Raw genomic sequence first — 21,585 nt, forward strand, 5'->3', positions numbered from 1 at the left:
ATTTGTTTATTTATTTATTTATTTTACAAATTAATTTGTCCATACTTCATTTTAGCTGTATAAAACTGCTTCCACACTGCTGAAACAATTCATCTTGACACCACTTTAACTGGCATGTATCTGTGCTATGGAATTCTGGGATTTGTAGTTTTGTAAGATACAGTTGGCCCGCCCCTTACGCAGGCTTGCCTTTTGCGGACTTGAGCTCAGACAAAAGGCAAGCCCTGATAGAAACAATGGTGAACTTGCCATGGGAGCACGCCCAATTCCCCTTACGTGGAGGGTGGTCCAGAACAGACACCCCGCGTAAGGGGTGGGCTGACAGTATTTACAAAGATATTTAAGCTGGCATGGTGTAGTGTTGGACTATGGCTCGGCCATGTAAACCCATTGGGTGACCTTGGGCAGGTTACACTCTCTTGGCCTCAGAGAATGGCATTGGCAAACGCTCTCTGAAGAAATTGGCCAAGAAGTACCCATAATAACTTGACCTTAAGGTTGCCATAAGTCAGAAACAACTTGAACGCACACAACAGCAACAAGATATTTAACCTTCTATCTTAGAGAGCTCTGATACCTCACAGAACTACAAATCCCAAAATTCCATAGCAGTTAAAATGGTGTCAAATTAGATAATTACAGCATTGGAGATGTAGCTTTGGTCTTCAAAAAGAAGTAATAGATCAATAATTAAGGTCTCTAAAGATTCTAATAGCTAAATCTTCATAAATTCAAAAGTCATAGCTGACATGTATTTAATAAACAACAAAAAGGGTCTGTACCATTTTATTTTTAATAACTAATTGAAATATTCATGCAGATGAATGACAACTTCATTTGAATATGGTTCTGTCATATATGAAGGAAAGTTTAGCATGATTGCTAGAATAAATTAAATTAATATGAACACAGAATTTAACTACAACACTTGACATTTCCATCTAAATAAGATTGCAAAATAATGCAGCACATAAAACAGCAAGTTTGTGTTGGAACTAAAAATGTGAGTTCTATCAGTCTTGCAGATAATTCAGGATCATGGAATCATAGAGTTGGAAGGGGCCCTGTAAGCCTTCAAGTCCAACCTCCAGTGCAGGATTTCCAGCTAGATGCTAGAGCATCTCCAGCAGATGGCTGTCCAGCCTCTTTTCAAAGACATCTAGACCTGTTACAGACTGCCAAAATCAGGGGTAGGCAACCTGCGGCCCGTGGGCCGGATGCGACCCGGCAAGGCCTTGGGACCGGCCCCAGCCCAGTCCTGCCGCCGATTGCCACCGGGGCCTTTGGCCTCTCGCGCGCAGGGGCAAGGGGGGCAATTGTCTATAGACGCCTCAGAAACATGAATTTATATTAACATTTTTTAAAAAATCAGCAATTTTTTTACGTGTCCTCCACTTTTTTTTAAAAAAGTGTCCACCATTTGAAAATGTTGTCCTACATTTGTCCCAGTTTATTTATTTATTTAAATTGATTTAAAATTATTTAATTATTTATTTTTGGCTTCAGCCCCCCAGTTGTCTGAGGGACAGCAACCCGGCCCCCAGCTCAAAAAGGTTGCCTACCCCTGGCCAAAATAAAGCTGCTTCGGGTCTCTTTGGAGGTATGCTGTTTAAATGATGCATGCATCCTAAGAATCCGGAAGCTGCACCAAAGCTGCACTCCAGTGCTTAGGAATGGAGTGTGGCTTTGGCGCGACCTCCAGACTCTTAGGACCCATGCATAATTTAAATAGCATATCTCCAAAGAGACCCGAAGCAGCTTTATTTTGGCAGTCTGTAACAGGCCCTAGAGAAAGAGATCCCACCACATTTCCAGGCAGTTGGGTCCATTGTCAAACCTCTCTCATTTCTCAAGAAGTTCCTTCTGATGTTTAAATCAAAATCTGACCTCCTGTAACTTTAAACCACTAGACCTAGTTCTACCTTTTGAAGCAGCAGAGAATGAGCTCATACCCTTTTCTCTCACAGCCCATGAAGTATTGAAGAGGCGTAGTCATGTTACCCCACAGTCTTCTCTTCACCAAGCTGAACTTTCCCTGCTTTTTCAACCTCTCTTCATATGTTTTGTTCTCCATGCTACTTATCATTCTTATTACTCTTCTTTGAACTCACTGCAACTTGTCTATATCCTTGTTGAAATGAGGTGCTCAGTACTGAACACCAGTATCCCAAATAGCACCTGATCAGTGCAGAATCGAATGGGACTAACTTCAACCAACTTGAAAAATACACTTCTGTTATTGCAAGCTAAGATAGTATTTGCCTTTGCTGCAGCATCTCACTGCTGGGTTATGTTTAACTTCTGATCAACAATAATCCCAAAGTCTTTTTCGCATGTAGTACTGGTGAGCCAAGCATCTGCCTTCCCATATCTTTGCATTTGAGCTTTGTAGTGTAACCCATGCTGCTCCTACTGTTCACTGCATTGTCATCAAGATACTTCTGGACGGATCCCTCCATAATCTATTCTAATATTTTACCTGGTATTGAGGTCAGGTTGACAGGCTTGTAGTTTCCGGGATCTTCCTTTTGTGTTGTTGTTTTTTAAGAGAGGAGCAATGTTTGCTTATGTCTTCCGGCACCCGACCAGCTCTCTTAAGATTTTTAAAAATGATGGCAAATAGTTCTGCAAGTTTGTCGTCAAGTTCCTTCAATATGTTGGGATGCAGTTCACCTGGCCCCGCAGATTTGAATTCATTTGGGTTAATCAGATGATCCCTGACCAATTCCTTATCAATCTCGATTTGTAACCCAGATTCCTTACCAATATCTTTGTTGCAGCATGGAAGCACACAGTCTTTTTTTTTTTTTTTTTTTTGGGGGGGGGGGGAAGCTGAAACAAAATTGGTACTGAACAGTTCTACCTTTTCATTGTGATCTGTTAGCATTTTACCAACCTGGCAGAGCAGCAGTCCTTTATTTCTTTTGTCATTCTCTTTGAACTTATTCGAAAAAAATTTTTTTGTTGTTTCTTGCTTGCCTAGCCAGTCTCAGCTCATTTTGAGCTTTAGCTTTCCTTGCAGTTTTCCTGCAAGCTTCGGCTGCACATCTGTATTCTTCCTTGGTGATTTGTCCTTCCTTTCATTCTGTATGCATGCTCTTTTTTTCTATTCACTTTCTCCCCATGTTTCCTGTACAGCCACATTGGCTTTTTCAGATCTTTCCCATTTTTCTTCCATGGAGTTGTTTATGGTTGTACTTTTAGTAGTTCCTCCTTCATGAAATCCCACCCATGCTTGATGTCTTTTTCCTTTGACACCTCTAGCCATAGGATTCTGCCCAATATTTGCCTGAGCTTCATAAAATCAGTTTTCCTGAAATCCAGGATTCATTTTTTTACTTTACTCTTTTTTTGCCTGCTCTACAATCATGAATTCTGCCATTACACAGCCACTTCCTCCTAAAATACAAATTGCTTTGATTCCAGTAACCAACTCCTCCCTAGCAATTAAATCCTTGACAGTAATTTTAGTTGTGTTACTTTGTAATAAAAATAAGCTGATAGACTGGCTGTAGAAATCTGGCAGGAGTATGCCATGTAAATGGAAATATTCCTTTACTCATCTAAAACCACATTTAATCACATTGTCAACATTGCAGTATGCACAAATATACCAATTTGTTTGGTTTAAGTAGGTCTGTATGTGCCTTAAAGCTACCTGTCAATTAATGGTGACCCTTTGGATTTCATAGGATTTTCTTAGGCCAGCAATATTCACAGGTGGTTTTACCAGTTCATTTTTCTGAAATATAGCCTATAGTCTACGGTAGATGCTGTAGACTATGTCTGAAATACAGCCTACAGTATTCTTTGGTGGTCTCCCATCCAGATACTAACTCAGGATGATCCTGTTTAGCTTCCAAAATCATACAGGATTTGGTGCCATTAGATTATTTAAGCCTAGGATTGTATAGTTACAGATAATTTTCTCCATCTCTGAACAGGTGCACAGAGCCAAAATATATAGCTGTTCAACAAATGGGTGTATTTAAAAAGTGTAAGATATCAGACACCTCAAGTGCTGTGTTATGGCAAAAAGGTTGGATATAAGTTTAATTAACTAAATAAATGCCATAAAACATTTTAGTTGTGAATTCTAATAAAGTTTCTACTAACTTGGATAAGTACTTAAGCATCTTACTAAAACATTTGAAAGATCAGCAGAATTTTTTCACTTTCAGAAAAAATATGAAAGGGTATATCTCCAGGTGCAAGGGTGGGAGGGAGTAAGTTATTTCCCTATTTTTCATAGCTTTTTCTCATCCCATTGCTCATTGAAGACAAGCAGCAGCCCACAAGAATGTTGGTTTAGTTCAAAATGTTCCCATTGCTTTGTGACAAAATGAGGTAACAATCATAAGTTAATGATGTCTTCATATCCATACTAAGGATCACAACGTTTCAGTGAGAACAAAACACTCTGGTGTTGGATTGGTTTCAAAAAACTGATGCTTTGGTTTCTGAACATAGATATCAGACAGTGCCTTGGTTTGCAGTTTTGTGCATACTTATCTTAGAAAGAGTCCCAAAGAATATTGTACAATATATATGGTATCTAAACTGTAATAATGGGGAAAAAAACAATTTTATTAAGGACTCAAGGGTTACAATAACCCATTGATTTGATGTTAATGACAGAACCGTGATAGCTTTAATTGATTCTTTAAAAACAGAAGGAATCAAGAGAGATTTATTTACAGTTGATAATGGGATTAAGAACAATAGGAAATGTCTTCAGCAACTAAGGTGGGAAATAATGAAGAATCTATGAGTTGATATGAAACTATCAACAAAAACAAGAATGAAGAGGAAGTAGATCAATTTTAGAGTTTTATTTAAAATACTTAATAAGGTTTGGTATAAATTAAATAAAGTTAACAAGATATAAGTGAAAAAAACAATTTAATGCAATATTTTGATTATTATTTCTTATCTTCGTTAGTTTTTAAATGAAGTAATGGAATATTGCTATGTATATGTTTTATCTGATGGTTTGTCTGTCGAGTAGAAATGATTTTTTAAAAAGAAGAGTCCTGTTTAATTTAGCAACACTTATTTCCAAATGGAGTAAAGGTATGGGCAAAATGGGGGGAATATCCTCCAATAGGAATTTTGTCCCCCAAGTAAAAATTTATTTGGTCACAAACGTTCTCGTATTGGTATAATTTAATATTCCTGATGAGCATTTAGAAAACAGTTTAGGCATCCAAAGAAAAGATATTATAGAAGGAGTGTAAACATACTGTGGTTAATCCAAGAGTTCTAAGCCTCAGGAACTCTCTTCTTATCCTTCCTGGAAATGCCACCGTAGTTTTTTGTTTTGTTTTGTTTTGTTTTGGCTTGTTTTTGTCTTGTAATGTGTATGTGTTAATGTTGTTTAATTTGTTGGTTTTAATTATAAGTGATTTAATAATTTTTTTGGGGGGGAGGGAATTTTGATGTATAATGTATTGTATTTTATTGCTGTTAGCCGCTCCGATTGACCTCAAAGGGGCAGGATATAAATAAATTTTATTATTATTATTATTATTAAGTATGAGCAATTTTCAGCGTCTTACTCCCTGCAGTACTAGAAATTTAGGCACTGAAGGAAAATTTCACTGGGGGAACAGAATTACTATTTGAGGGGCAGAGCCCTCATTCCCCCCTCCTCAATAACTACACCCCTGATTACAAGTAACAGCAGCATATTTTCTTTGCTCTTACAGTAAGGAAAAAGTAAGCTGTTCTTTAGGAAATACACTAAATATTAGAAAATCATATTGTACAAGACTTGCCTAGCTGGTCTACACTGCCTTCCATATTAAATGTTATGGCTGTCCAGCCAAAATCCTTGACACCATTTTCAAGCTGCTGGATAAAGGGCACCCCTTTGAGATGCCAGCTGTTGACCATTTGAGTCATTGTTTCAGTCATAAAGGATAAGAGAACTTTGAGTTATAGGAAGAATAAAGTAATATATCAGATATATTTTTTTGTTTTGTTCATGCCTGTCCTTAAAATTTAAGCTGAAATGAGGGGACACATATAGAAATTCACATAGGAAGGGAGATTGAAGAAAAGGATCATTTTCTCTATGTATATGCTTTTACCCAGTCTCTCTCACCTTCTCTCCTGTGTTCTTGCTTGATCTCCCCATAAGAAACAGTCTTATGCACACATGTTGCTTTCTGGATCACAAACCCAAAGCCTCATTTAGATGTACAACCCATTATTTTGTTTTTAAAAATTTGTTCAGTTCTGTCAAGTAAGTAATTGTATTTCAGATGACTTTTTTCTCCCCCCTGCCCAAATTTACTCGCACTCTGCTGAAATCCAAGATAAAATTTCCAGTTTGGCCATGACTTCTAAAACAGGCACTGTAGCAACCAAGTTGGCATGCTGCGACATTGCAAATGCCTATCTTCTTTCAAGTGTACAACATAGTGCTTTTGTGCAAGAGCTCAATAAAAAACATTTTGAACAAAATATTTACAGATATTCCTATGGGGGGAAAAATGTCAGGAAGCATGAGTAGATGTTGTTAAAGCAAATAAATTGTTCAGTGAGAAATCTGGATTAGTTTCAAGTATCAGTATAAATAACATATAAAGAGTTTATTCTCCTACATATTGTTTATTTTGTTTGTAGCCTGTCTCCCCATTTTTTAAAAAAAAAGAAATGAGTCAATGCTATGTGTAGGGAGATTTACCAAATAATGGCTGGTTAGTAATTTATTTCTTGAAGTAGATTATACCTATGGCCTTGCATGGGTCTTTTTTCTGATCAATAGTAGTGTGACTTCTGAAAGTAGCCTCCTTCTTGATTTTGTTTTCGTACCATGAAAACTGATAAATCTCAGTGCCAGTTTTTGGCTTCTACTATCCTTCAGTCTTTTACTTCATAAAAAGAGGATACCACTGCATTCATTGTAAGGACCACAGGGTCTCCTAGTAGATGCATGAGAGGAATAAATTTAATTGGTAGCACAACCTGTGGAATTCTATTTGTAATTTAACTGCATGACAGCCAGAAAATTAACAAGTTCAAAATGGTCCATGACCACTAGTGTTCTTCCAGGCTTCCCACTTTTCCAGAACAGCATAGTTAAGATTTTGTGGCCTGAATCCCAACAGTCCAGTGCTCATGCAAAACAAACAATACAAAAACTTCTGCACACTTGCAAAGGGGATCACCAGTTCACACTCTCCCAAGCAGCACTGCTATTTCTTTACATTCTGTTGCTAATTTATAAACTAAACTAGTGATCATGTCATTGACCTTCATATATTGAAGTTAGTAGGCTTCATACTCATAGCATCTTTATAAATGCTGATATCCAGAAAGTTGATAATTTCTTGTTCTTCAACTTCAGATATGTCGGTGGGATTTTTATTTGTGCTTTTTTAAAACACCTTGATGAATAGTCTCAAAAACAATTTGTGAAAGTCTTCTTTGCAACTATCTACTTTATGGAATCCTAAATGAAAATGGAAATAGTCTACTAAATTAACTGGATCTCTGCCATTTTATTTTCTTTTAGAAGGAAGAAAATATAGATGAAGAGATGGCAGAAAAACTCTCCATAAGAAAAAAACGTTTTATGGAATTTGCTTCCTTGGAGTATGAAGGCGAATATTACATGAGTCCAAGAGACTTCCTTTTTTCAGTAATGTTTGACAAATCAGGGCGTAAGTACTGTTTTCCTATCATTTTATTTATTTGTTTGTTTGTTTGTTTGTCACCTTTCTCTCCGAAGGGACTCAAGGTAGCTCACAGATCAATAATGTTTGACAAATCTGGGTATAAGTACTGGTGTTCTTAAGTGAATTGTCATTCTGAAAATAATACTTTAAAAATAGTTAAATAAGTATTAATGTCCTCACTAATATATTTAATATTATACAATTGGTTCTTCCTCACTTATGATTCTCTTGTATTTGCAAGAAGGCCAGTGTGTACCACAATAGGCCTAAGCTTCCACTGTACCATAAACTACCTTTCTCCTTGATATCTGTCTGCCCAGTACATAAATAATCCACATGTCTTTCTGAGACTTTCAGTCCAGTCCATAACTAAACCATCTCTCTCAATGAGACGTCTTCCAATCAGCATTTAATATTTCAGTGTATGTGACATTTTCCTCCATAAAAATATCACCAGCTCAATCAGGACTAGCCTGGAAGAAGGAAGAGCCCTCCCTCCAATCCATCTGTCTTGGTCCAGGCCTCAGAGGGAGAGAAGAACCACTGGACCTCATCCCCTTTCCCTCCACCAGTCCCTTCTCCTTTTGTTTCATGTCTTTTAGATTGTAAGCCTGAGGGCAGGGAACTGTCTGATTAAAAATAATAATTGTAAGCCGCCCTGAGAGCCATTAGGGCTGAAGAGCGGGGTATAAATACCCAAATAAATAAATAATTTATCAAATGCTTAAGGGCCATTCACCCTCTTCACTATACCAGCTGGCACTATTATGTAACAATCAACAGAACAGGGTCACTTTGAATATTAATGCCGAGAGATGACAGAGGGCAGAATTGTCTAGTTTTTTTAAAATGTAGCTAAGCACCACACCTGCCTACAGCAAGGTTAAGCTGAAATAATTGCTGTTTGTGGCAGGTGAGGGAGCCATATTGCAGCCATCACTGATTCTTTTGGCAAGTGTGGAAGAATTTTTGCTTTTATGGATACCTTTACTTATGCAGCTTAAAATAGTATATCGCCTGTAACAAGATATACCTCCATTTGGTCTGCTGTATATTATTTTGAAGCCTCGATAATGGGGATGTCCAAGAAAGTTGGAGATACTTTGAAGAACATTCAGTTTATGAGCCAAAATTCCATTGCAGACTTAGAAGATCTGAGAGCTGAAGTAGTTTTCCATTCTTTCATGCTCATAACAATAAAAAAAATCAAAATTAAATTTTAAAGCATTAAAGGTTACATTTTATTGCAGTCAGTAAGTTTCTCATCTTTGCCTTCACTTTCCATGAGTGAAAAAACTACATGGAGTAAAAAGAATATAATGGTAAAAAAACCTGAGTATCATCAGATGCTCAGAATTTTCAGAATTATTCGAGGGCTATAAATTGCCTGCCAGTAAGGGTATGATAGAATACCACTATAAAATGGCAAGCCAGATAGATTTCACACATCCACTACATTCAGGAAACTGGGACATTGCACAGTAAATCTTCTCTTTGTTATGCCCATTCCAACTGCTGTACAGATTGAAATCTTCATGTTACATACCTCACCAAAGGTGCTTATAAGCTTTTGAAAAAAGGACAGGACCCCATGCTCTTTTTTCTTGTAGAAATAGCCTTTCTGTTCACCCTTCACTTGTCTCCAGGAGCCAAAGGTACGTTGCTCATGCAAAGACAGTATTATTTGAAAGTCATGTAACACCTGTATGGAGCTACCCTTCCTCAGTCAAGGGCCTGTCCTGCTTCCAATTAGAGGTTAGTCTATTATTTGAAGTAATATAGAATTAGATGACAGAACACTAATATGATCTTAGGTTGGAGTGGTGAATCCAAAGGAAGCTTTGAAAGGCAAAAAGGAAATCAGGTAAACCATGTGCGATAGTGTTTATAGATATAGAACAATGTTCATTTAAATGGAGAATTGTGTCTGATTTGTATTTTATGAGACCTCATCAATTGTGTCTCACCACCTTACCATGGCACTGCAGAAGGAGGAAGGGGGAGAGAAAAAATCCCCCTGCATCCACTGTATGTGCCTTTAAGAGAGAGAGAATGTGAAAGGAGTGGGGTGAAAAAAAGAAAGTGCAAAAAAAGAAGGCACAAAGACACACAGCTCACTACATTGTTATACAGTCCTCCACTCCCAGGAGAGGACTAATCTTTCACTACTATGTTCACCTTATTGCCGATTCTTTAACCATGGATTAAACCATTCATGGCTTCAAAATATTCTTAAAAAACATGAAGTTCAAAAAAGCAAACCTTGATTTTGCCATTTTATATAAGGGACACCATTTTACTATGCCACTGTATTTAATGGGACTTGAGCATCCACGGATTTTGGTATCCAAGGGGGGTCCTGGAACCAAACCCCAGGTGATACCAAGGTCCCACTGTATTTTTATCATCATGGTTTTAGGCGTGACAGGTAGTGTACTGTGAGGAAAGTTACAGCAATAAAAGGTTAAGAAATATCTAAAAGTGTTACATTTTTTTTTTGTTCTTTTAGTTATGGGAACACTTGTATTAGAATTGAATGCTGCTTTCCTGAATATTGTGGGAATCAGAATACTTTGAAGCTAGCAGTTTTGTTTTGTTTTTAATTACTTGCATTTTGCCCATTAAAATATCTAAAGAAAAGCCACAGAATTTGATCAAAGTTTTGTCTTGCAAATGATTGAGTAGTGGTTTTTCCCCACTCTTCAACAGGTAAAACTTTGGCAAAGAAACTAACAAAAAAGGTAAGCAAAGTAATTCTTCTGTTTTTAAAGAGAACGTTTGTTATTTCTGCTGCTTGTTTTAATGGATTCCTCTTCCACAACTGACTTAGTATTTATTTTGGTTTTTCAAAGGAGATAGATTCTGCACTGGCAAATGTTGCAAAAGCTAAACCAGGGCCAACCTTTTTTAGAGACCTCGGAGATAAAGGTAATGGTTTATGACATTAGTAGAATTAATTTTCTGGGGAAATTCTATTCACTCTTAAAGATGAAGCTTCAGTCTACTGATACTTTGCATGATTTTTAGGCTGTAAAGAATTAAATACTTCCTTTGAATTATTTTAACTCTTTATAAGACTGAGAGGTAGTTCTGAAGAAAGAAATACCTGAAATTTCCCTCAAAGAATATTGATTAACAGGTTGAAAGATTTTCCTGTTAGATACTGTTGATTGATTTGAAGGGGTGATGGTAAGGGACCAAGGATAGTGGAGGGTGAAAATTGAAAGTATCATATTGGAAATGTCTTATGAAACCATGAGGCTCCTTAAGATACTTGTTGTTTGAGATCACCTTTACTTGATTTATGGACCATAGCTTGACTGGCTAGTACTAAGGAAGATCTGAATAGTTATGAGTCCCTCAAAAGATGGCAGGATCACTATTTTAACTTCATATCTCATGACCTTTGTCTGTACAGTCACTTATACAACATGTATATGCAAAGTTCAGTTTGCAGTTTAGAGAAGCTAGCGAAGTCCCATTGGAAGAAGACTTTGAATCGTAATTAAAATCCATTAGTGAGAGGTGCAAGAGATTGGGTGATCACAATTTATAAAGAATGTGATTGATTATGATGCTAGTCTTCAACAGAGCATTTAGCATAGAATCTAGCATGTCAGGGCCAAGCAACGATAGAATCACCAAGGGGCTACATTAGTGGTTCCCAGACTTTGATCCTCGAACTGTTTTGGACTTCACCTCCCAGAAACCCCAGCCAGCTTGGCCAACAGTCAGGAATTTTGAGAATTGAAGTGCAAAACACCTGGAGGGCTAGAATTTGGGAATCACTGGGCTATGTCCAGTAATGGGGTAAAGATGCATAAACCCCTGCACAGAAACTTGACACACATATGCAAGCACTTTCACCTGTTGTCTTCTTCCAGCTCTGAAAAAAGACAGAAATAAGGAGTGCAGAGGCAAAGAGAACATATCTTATTACTAAAGAATCAGTCCTGCCATCAGTAGATAGATCATTCAGCCATGGATTATTTTAATTCCAATTTCTATTATATTAAAACATTCTGTGAATCTGTGATCTTTGTATAGGCATGATCATGTTCAGTTACCTTGATGAATCTCCACTTTATAGAGCTGCTGTTTGACAGGTAGAAACTGCATGGAATCACCCAGCTTCTCACAAGTATAGTTCATTTTCTCAGCACTTTTTGACTAGATTTGAAATTCCATCACAACATTTCACATTTATCTCATAGTTTAGTTTCACAGTTTGTGTGTTACAGATCACTTTATGTAGAAGCAAAAGTTGCTTACAACTTCTAGATCTAGAATTCTAGATTCTAAACTAGAAGTTCAGAATCCACAGCGTTTAAATGCACTGTTCACATAGCTTCTTTTCCATCACAGTACTTTTCTAAAGAGCACACATTCACTAGCTTTGGGTTGAAGACAATTGTGCCTCCTAGTGGAACGTCTTTAACTCCCCATTTTATCATTCTATTAAAGACATCATATTAGTATGTACAATTATTGGTATGTACTAGTATGATTATATTTTGCAATTTCTAGATCTGTTTCTTTTAAAAGTTGGAAAATTACACTCCTACTAAAAGTTTGCCTAGTTCATTTGTGTTATGATATTAACATATCACTGTATGCAAGTGCATTATTTTCAATAAAAATTACATGTATATGCGATTCCTTTTCTTCTCTTTTTGTAATCAGTTTTCTCGTTGAGCCACTATAATATTTTTTTAAAATTATTATTTTTGGCCATTTTGGAATTAAAACACATTCCAAGAAGAAATTCAGTTTAACGTTGATTAAAGTTCTCTGCTAGGTCTGTGGCAGAGCTAAGTAAAACCAAGATGAACTGTTACAGAACTGATTCCACAGTAAAAATGTGCTTTGAATCACCCAGATGTATGTTGACACTAATATGATCAGCCAGAGACAGAAAAAATGCAAAATATGCTATAGGGATTTTTTTTAAGCCTCTCAAGTAGGTTCTGAAAAAGTATTTGCACACCTTTTTCTTACATTGGCTTCTTACATCATTGCAATGTGAAGCTGCAAATAGCCAGGGAACCCAACTTTTGATGTATAGGAATTCAGAAAGTCAGGAGCAATACTACCCAACAGTACAGTTTCCACTCTACTTTGCTATATGTGGCTTATAAACATTTGACTTTCACTGAACCTGCTGGCAGTATGGTCTGGAGGTGTGTTAAACTGAGGCACAAGTTCACTTACTATTTTAACAGTAGTCAAATGGCTATGGGACATTGTAATTGTTCCTGATAAGGAAGTTACTCTACTGCCTAGATAATTTGCATTGTCCTATCTGTACCTCTTCTATTTCTTCAGTATCCTGTTTTGATGTGCAGTGGCCAGAGTCTACTCAGTATTCCAAATGTGGTTGTCCCATAGATTTGCAAAAGGAAGTAGGTTGTTTGAAATTTTATTTTCAATTCATTTTTTAGGCATCCCCAACATGGAATTTTTCCTTCTTCTTCATAATCTCTGTGCCTTACACAAATGGGTTACCTTGTGGCAACCCCAAGCACCATTTAGAACCTTCTACAGCAGTGATTCCCAAACTCTGGGATTCCAGGTGTGTTGGACTCCAGCTCCCAGAACCTTCAGGTATTTTGGGCATTGGTTGGAATTCTGGGAACTGAAGTCCAAAACACCTGAAGGCCAGAGTTTAGGAATCAGTGTTCTGGAATGTTATGTAAGCATTTTGTCTATAGCCCCATCCACTTAACATAACATTCTAGAAGGTTCCAAATGGTGCTCTGCACAGGCTCAGGGTACCCCATTTGTGTGAGTGCACAGATGGCCACTCGAAAAACTAGTTACAGGTACACAACCTGTCCTTTTCCACAATTGCTGCACCCTGGCCAGTGTATCATTGAGCTTTTCCCTATAACTCCAAGATCTCTGTCCTGCCAGTTCATATTAGAAATAGATATACATGATCTTGGGGAAAAATTTTGTCCCAAAATGCATCTTTTTACAATTGCTCGCACTGAACATTATTAGCGCTTTTTGATGCCCAGCCCTACAATGGATTCTGGAGCTCTTCTCTGTTTTTGTTTTAATTACAGTATTCTAAACAATTCACTATTATTAGCAAATTTGGCTACTGAATTAGTCGCCCTTTAGTCCAGATAATTTATGAACAGATTAAAAAGCACCAATCCCAATACAATCTCATATTGATCTTGTAATTTATATCCCTCCATTCTGGAAACTGTCCTTTATTTCTTGCTCTCTGCTTCCAGTTAGTTGTCAGACTATACAAAATCTCAGATCCCACCTTCTGGGAGAAAGGTCTAATAAAAATCTAATAAGTGGAAGAAAAGTGAAGTTCATTGTACAGTACCATTCCACATACCATGTTTATTGACATTCTCAAGAAACCTTTGAAGGTTAGTGAGACAGGACTTACCTTTGCAGAAGCAATGTTGATTCTTCTTCAGCAAGATTTGTCCTTCTAGATTCACAATAATATTGACTTCCGAAGGAATGGGAAGGAAAAAAGAAAAAGAAAATAAATGTGACAGTACCTTTAAGACTAACTTTCTTTTATTTTCACATGAGATTTCATGGCTATGAACCCATGTCTGTGGATGCAGTAAAGAGTGATAATGAATTCTCAGGTATAAAGCATATTTACACAGTTGTGGGAGTGGGAGAGCATGTAATAGAATACTCTCTTTTATGCTGCAAGAGACTAACACCTTTACTTCTTTGAAAACTGAATCCAACCAGAATCCCCTTTTTAAAAATTAGTGTTACATTGGCTGAATTTCAATGCTTTTGTAAAGAGGCCAGACTTAACAACATACTACATGCGTTTGTTAGAACATCAATAATTTCATATTTGAATTTTTAAAGAACTCTTAATTTTATATTTATTTATTTACTTATTTTAAGTGTTTCTGGATCTCCTCCCATTCCATAAGGGCTCCCAAAGCAATGAGTAAATAAAAACCAATTAAAACAATGCAAAGTTAAAAAGTTTCGTCTTGCCTCACAGCTGTCTCGCAGTGGATGCGCCATCGGCGTTTGAAGCTCAACATGTCCAAGACGGAACTTCTTGTCTTTCCTCCTAAGTCCACCCTTCAACACTCCTTTTCTGTCTCTGTGGACAACATTTCTATTCAACCAGTCCAGCAAGCCCGCAGTCTTGGTTTTATCTTTGATTTTTCTCTGTCGTGTATCCCTCAGATCCAGACCACAGCAAAGGCTTGTAGATTCTTTTTGTACAATATTGCCAAAATCCGACCATATCTCTCCGCCTCTACTGCCAAGATCCTGATCCATGCCCTAGTGATCCCACGACTTGATTACTGTAACGTCCTCCTGGCTAGGCTTCCTCTTTCTCACCTCCGTCCTTTAATCTCTGTCCAGCATTCAGCTGCACGCATTATCACATCCGCCCACCGCTCTGACCACATCTCTCCTGTGTTGGCATCCCTTCACTGGCTCCCCCTCCTTTTCTGTATTCAGTACAAGCTCCTGCTGTCGACGTTTAAAGCCCTCCATGGGCTGGCCCCTCCTTACTTATCAGACCTTCTTTCTCCTCACCTTCCCACCAGGGCCCTCCGTTCTGGTAGTCAAGGTCTGCTGTCCCAGCCCAGGATTTCCTCTGCCCCATCCCAGATTCGCCCCTTTTCACTTGTTGCCCCTCACTCCTGGAACCTTCTTCCCCCACAAGCAAGAGCCATCACTTCTTTAACCAGCTTCAAAACGGAGTTGAAAACCATCCTGTTCAGAGAAGCCTTCCCAGGCATTGCATAATTGTCGCTTACTATTTGATGCTCTTTTGGTGCCTGTTTATCAAACCATTTCCTGTATTGCTATGTACTGTATATGTATTATCCTACTTGAGAGTATGTATTTTCCCTGGAAGAAGATTAACCATCCATTATGAAGCCAAGCCCTCCCTCCAGTCCATCTACCTTGGTCCAGGCCTTGGAGGTAGAGAGGAACTGCTGGACCTCTTACCCTTTCCCTCCACCACTCCCTTCTCCTTCTGTGTCATGTCTTTTTAGATTGTAAGCCTGAGGGCAGGGAATCGTCTAACTAAAAAGATTGTATGTACAGCACTGTGTAAATTTACAGCGCTTCATAAATAAAGGTTAATAATAATAATAAAATAATATTTTTAGAGCACATTACAGTGCCCTAAAATTCCTAAAAGCAGCCTAAAAACAATGCTAAAATCCAGTTTTGAAACAGTTAAAATAGCAGTTTCAAACACTGAATGCCATGTGGAACAGCCCTGTTTTGCCTGCCCACTGGAATTTAAAAGAGATTGGGCAAGCCTAACTTCCTTGGGTAGGGAGTTTCACAGTCAAGCTTCTACAAAGAAAGCCCTATTACATGTACCTACTGACTGAACTTCACAAGCTGTTGGGGCACACAACAGGGTTCTGAAGATCTCAGATTTCTGGAAAGCTCATATGGGAGGAGGCAGTCTTTCACATTTCTTGGTCCCAAGTCACTTAGGGCTTTATAGGTCAACACCAGCACCTTGAATTGAGATTGGAAGCAAATCAAAAGCCAGTACAGTTCTTGCCAGAATTTATCATCTAGACTAGTGGTTCTCAGACTTTGGTCCTCCAGGTGTTTTGGCCTTCAGCTTCCAGAATTCCTGACTGTTGGCCAAAACGTCTGGGACTTCTGGGAATTGAAGCCCAAACACCTGGAAAACCAAAGTTTGGGAATTACTGGTCCAGACCCATGGAATTGTCGCTTTCTTTCTTTTTAGATCTGACTACTCTTTGCTTCAATTCTTGAACAACTCTTCCAAGAAATGTCAGTTCAGGCATGGCTAGTATACCTCCTTCAGTAAAGGCAGATTGATAATCCATTTAGTTTGTCTTCTCTCTCCTTATACTCATTTAGTATTTCTTTAACATTGTTGACATCCAATGGTCCGACCTCCAACTTCCTTTCTGCTTCTGATGCACTAAAATTACATTGCAAGTCTTAATGCCAAAACACTTCTCAAAATCCTTTCAAACATACTTTATTGTTTGTTTGCATTTCTTCTTCTTCCTTTTTCAGCACGACTGCCATTTTCTCAAGTGCCCATGAAGTTGTGTTGTTTGAAATATTTCAAAAGTTCTGTGGGCGGATCACACAGAAAAGTACCTTGAACACTAATAATAATAATAATAATAACAACAATAACAATAATAATAATATATTTATATTTTCCCACCTCTCCCATGTGGATCGAGATTACAAACCAATAAAACACATACAAACCAATAAAACACATACAAAACATGTCAATAAAATACAATAACAATAATTATTCTGTTAAAAACTAACTCATCGTCTATAACAATAACAGTAAGATTGTACTATGGTCAGAGAAGTGGAGCGATATCTCCTACATAAGGTCAGGTGGGTAAGCTCACCAGAAGATATCCGTCTTTAGTACCTTCTTAAATACCTCAAAGGAGGTAATAAGATGGATCTCATCTGGGAGACCATTCCACAATTTTGGAGCAGCTACAGCAAAAGCTTGTTGAGAAGTCAATACAAGTCTAGTTGATTGATATTCCAACAGATTCTTCCCAGTTGTTCTGAGAGTGCAGGGCAGATTATTTAAGGAGAGGTGTTCCTGCAAGTAACTCGGGTCCAAGCCATGTAGGGCTTTAAAGGTGATAACCAACACCTTGTACTGCACCTGGAAACTAATTGGCAGCCAGTGAAGAGACTTCAAAACAGGTGTTATGTGGTCAGACCTGGATGAACCAGTGATCAATCTGGCTGCCGCATTTTGAACCAATTGGAGCTTCCAAACTTGGTACAAGGGTATCCCCATATAGAATGCATTACAGAAATTAAGACAAGAGATTACCAGTGCATGTACCACTGCTTCACAGTCCCTCTGGTCCAGGTAAGGGCACAGCTGGCGTATCAACCGAAGTTGGTACCAAGCACTCCTGACTGTCGCATCCACTTGAGATGATAACTGTAGGAACGAGTCTAGGAGTATTCCCAAGCTGTGAACTTCATCCTTTAGGGGAAGTGTGACACTGTCCAGGACTGGTTGACAGATTTCCTTGCCCAGACCAGGGGTACCTATCACAAGTACCTCTGTATTCTCTGGATTCAGCTTGAGCTTGATTTCCCTCATCCAGCCTATTACTGACCATAGGCAGGCATCCAGAGGAGAAATGCCATCCTTAGTCACTGCAACAGTCAGAGACATAGAGAGCCATATTTGAGTGTCATCAGCGTACTGATAACACTGTGCCCCATGTCTCCGGATGATCTCACCCAGTGGCTTCATGTAAATGTTAAACATCATGTGAGACAGAATGGCACCCTGGGGGACGCCAGATGTCAGCTCTCTTGTAGAAGAGCATCTGTCCCCCAGCATCACCATCTGGAATCTGCCCAAGAGGTAGGAGTGGAGCCACTGGAGTGCAGTGCCTCCAATTCCCAACAAACTCGGGCGTTCCAGAAGGATACCATGGTCGATGGTATCGAAAGCTGCTGAGATGTCCAAGAGCACCAACATTGCTTTACAATTCAATATGGACTGTAGTCATACACAGATGTGACCACTTTTATTTGTCCTGACATATGAGATGGCTGAGACAGACTGACAAATGTCTTTTTGCATACCACCCAGTTGTTAAAGCTAGGGATAAAACTCCTCTAACATTTATCTTACAAATTTAACTGATTTTAGCAGCATAATATTTATGCATTCTCATACTAATGCAAGAAATAATTTTTAAAATAGTTTATATTTTTTCAAATCAATTATGAATCACCTGTGGTAGACTCTGCCTATCAATTAGCTAAACATAAATCTCCAAGATGGTTTCCCTGTGGATAGTGGAGTTCAAACATCTGCTTTCAGCAGTTTCTTCCATTATGCAGGGTAGTTTTTAGTTCACATGTTAGAAGTAGCTTGCATTTCTTTTCTTACTTATAAAAGACCTCTTCTCTCCCCCCTCAAAAAATTCTCAAACTTCTCTTCTACGAGGGATGCTTCAGATTGTTTTATTTAAACCATCCTCCTTATATACTTCTCTATCTTTAGCTGGCATGTTGCTATTTTGACACTGTCACATCTTTCTGTTTGTTCAGGCCCTTTGTTTAAGTCGGCATTTCAAAACAAAATGTTGGAATTTTCCTTCAAAAAGGAAGGGAAAAAACACTTTCACCTTGCAGAAAGGACGTGTTCAGATTTTTCCCCCCTAAGTAAAGCCTCTTGTTGGCTCCAAGCCCAGCAGTCCTATCAGTACAATCTAGCAGCTTGGCAGCTTTGTGTTACCATATTCCCCTTGAGACTTAGAGAAAATCTGGTCTTCGCTTTTCTAAGACCGCCAAAGGATGAAATACTTTGATCCTTTAGAGTAACTTTAGAGTAGCTCTCCTCCCAGGTACTAAATATGACTAAGCACACTTAATTTATTCATCCCTTGCATAAACACTGAATATTTTCTGAGAAAATTGAAAGATTAAGCAGACCTTTTATTAATACCAAATAAACCTCAGTCTCTTAATGAGACATCAACATGAAGGGGATTGGACAGGTTCATTGCCAGAGCACCAAAAATGGGAAGAGTAGACTGACTTGACTGATAAATAATAACTATTGCTTCCTTGAGTTGATACATTCAGTAAATAAAGCCTGTCATTGTATACAGTGTTCATCTTTTACAATATTCACTTTTTATTATTTTGCTTCAGGACTGATATCCTACACAGAGTACCTGTTTTTGCTGACAATACTCACAAGTAAGTATATTGTAGTATTCAAACATGTACTTCATTTCAAAAAAAGTTTATAACAATTTCAGAGTACAGTTAATAAAGAAACGAACGTGTTAGAATAGTGATTGGCAGCATATATATAAACTAGCTATCCTGAAATCTGCTTGAACCATGCTGAACTATTCCCCCTAAAGCAAGAAAATAACTCATGTTCTTTCAAGACAATGTCAGTTATTTAGTAAAGACAGATTTAACTCGGAAGCATGAAGAAGAGAAGAGGGAATTTCCTATCCCTCTGGCCTCCTTTCCCAGTGTTTTATGCTGCCACAGTAGCAAACCAAAAGCTCTAGCAAATTGAAGGAGGGGAGATTTGAGGCTGACACATAAAGGGGAAGGTATGGAAACAAGTGAGATGGTGAAGTTCTCAGTTTGAAAGAACTTGGGGATCATAATGCTTACTTTCTATATGAACTGCAGATTATGAGCTACCAGCATTCATAATCCAAGCCTGGGGCAGCATCCAGCTGCATCTCTAGTTACAAGAAAAATTAAAGTAAATGGATCTTGTGTCACTTGACAAAAGTTTGGTTTTAGCATGTCAGTAGATAATGATGTGGTTGAACAGTCGTGACAAGCTGTGGAACAAAGGCAGTCAGAACTGAATGGATATTCCTTTTCAACTGAAGTTGGTAGAATATTTGTGGCAAATACATTCCTCTGACCTGGATGTGTTCTTTTGCTTGTGCAACAGACTTTAAAGTTAAAGATTCAAGTTGTTTTCCCTAAGAGTACTTCTCAAACAGATATGTAAATTAAATTAAATTCATTAAGTATAATTCTTTGTATATGGATGCTTCCTCTTTTGGGGGATGTAGAGGCATGAGATGGCCAAAAGAGCACTAAAGAGATTTATAATATATGGGTGGTATAAATGATACCAGGTCCTCTTTTGCCTGATACAGCAAATGCTGCTATCTAGTTAGTCAATAAGTTTTCTTATGGTGTTGTATTCCACATTCCTTGCATCTTGGAGGCTTCTGTATGGTGGAAAGGGGGATAAAATGGTCTGTTCTTTTAAATTTACAGATATTTTCATACTGAAGGGGTATTCAGATATGTAGAAATCAATAGTAGTAGTAATCAATTAAAAACCAGTACCAGTTTGGGAGCTATTTCATAAGTAGCTATGTTCTCTATTAGGTAGAACAAGCAGGGTATCTTAACAAAATACTGCAGTGTTTCTCTGCTGTGTATGTGATACCAGATTCTGTTACTTTGCCTGATACAGCAAATGCTGTTGAGGGGGGAAAGTTCTCATTAAATACTACTGCTCTTACCTGAATCTTCCTTCATATGTTTTTTGTTTGTTTGTTTCTAACCATTTAAAAGGACAGCTAGTTCAAAGAGCTTTGTGGACCTCTAAGAGGTTAATTGATGGCCTTCAAGGATTCCATGAACTGGGAGCAAAAATAATGTTTGCCCCTTTACTTTACTTTTAATTTGAAAATAATGTTAAAAATTGCATTTTTCTGACAAGGATATCCATAGTGTACATTAGATTCTCAAAAGATGTCTATGATACCTCCACCCAAAAAAAGATGAAGAATCTCTTCAATAGAGCACAAGTCTTTTGCACAGAACTGAGTAGTAGGTTTGACCTGAGTGGGACAATTTTAAATAGATTGAACTTGGCTACAGTCTCGTAGGTACAATGCCAGATTCAAACTACTGTAAAATACAGGATTTTCTCTGTTGAAACTCCCACATAAAGGTTTAGTGGGCATTTCTCAATTCCATACCTGTGAACATTTTTAAGAAGGAAGAGACCTATTGATACACTGACATTATGCAGTCTCCTCTTTTCTATATTTCTGTCACTTCCTCCTTTTCCAGCAATGTCACTGCATTGTGTGGCCCATTCCAGTTTTTCCCCCATTCAGTCAACATTCTGTTCCACATACTTCTTTATGCAGCTGTTTGAGGGTCCTGCACTGTGATACTGACATGGTTTGCAACATATCCAAGCCTGCTGGTGAATATAACTTTGCTCAGATACTTGGGACTGTGACCTAGAAGTGGGGTCTGATGAGTTGTGTCTGTGAGCATGTCTGAAATGAAAGCTGTGAGGCTCCTAAGGGCTATTATTTCTAGTCTGTCCTGGACTCAGACTTTTCAGTTTTAA

The 21,585-nt window shown here is 38.0% G+C and overlaps 1 protein-coding gene across 3 annotated transcripts in view; it reads left to right on the forward strand.

Moving 5' to 3' along the window:
• Positions 1 to 21,585, forward strand: part of LOC149319939 (calcium uptake protein 2, mitochondrial-like) — a 117,145-nt gene that overhangs the window by 64,850 nt on the left and 30,710 nt on the right. For 2 of the 3 annotated variants that reach the window (XM_089512619.1, XM_089512621.1), the window contains 4 exons: positions 7,523 to 7,670; positions 10,395 to 10,426; positions 10,538 to 10,613; positions 19,380 to 19,427. In XM_089512619.1, coding sequence (XP_089368745.1) covers positions 7,523 to 7,670; positions 10,395 to 10,426; positions 10,538 to 10,613; positions 19,380 to 19,427 — 304 coding nt within the window. The remainder of the gene's footprint in view (positions 1 to 7,522; positions 7,671 to 10,394; positions 10,427 to 10,537; positions 10,614 to 19,379; positions 19,428 to 21,585) is intronic. The other variant, XM_089512620.1, reaches the window with a different exon arrangement.

Source organism: Sceloporus occidentalis, unplaced genomic scaffold (genome assembly GCF_023333645.1).
Source record: "Sceloporus occidentalis isolate IW3139 unplaced genomic scaffold, rSceOcc1.0.p SCAF_2, whole genome shotgun sequence".
Lineage (NCBI taxonomy): Eukaryota > Metazoa > Chordata > Lepidosauria > Squamata > Phrynosomatidae > Sceloporus > Sceloporus occidentalis.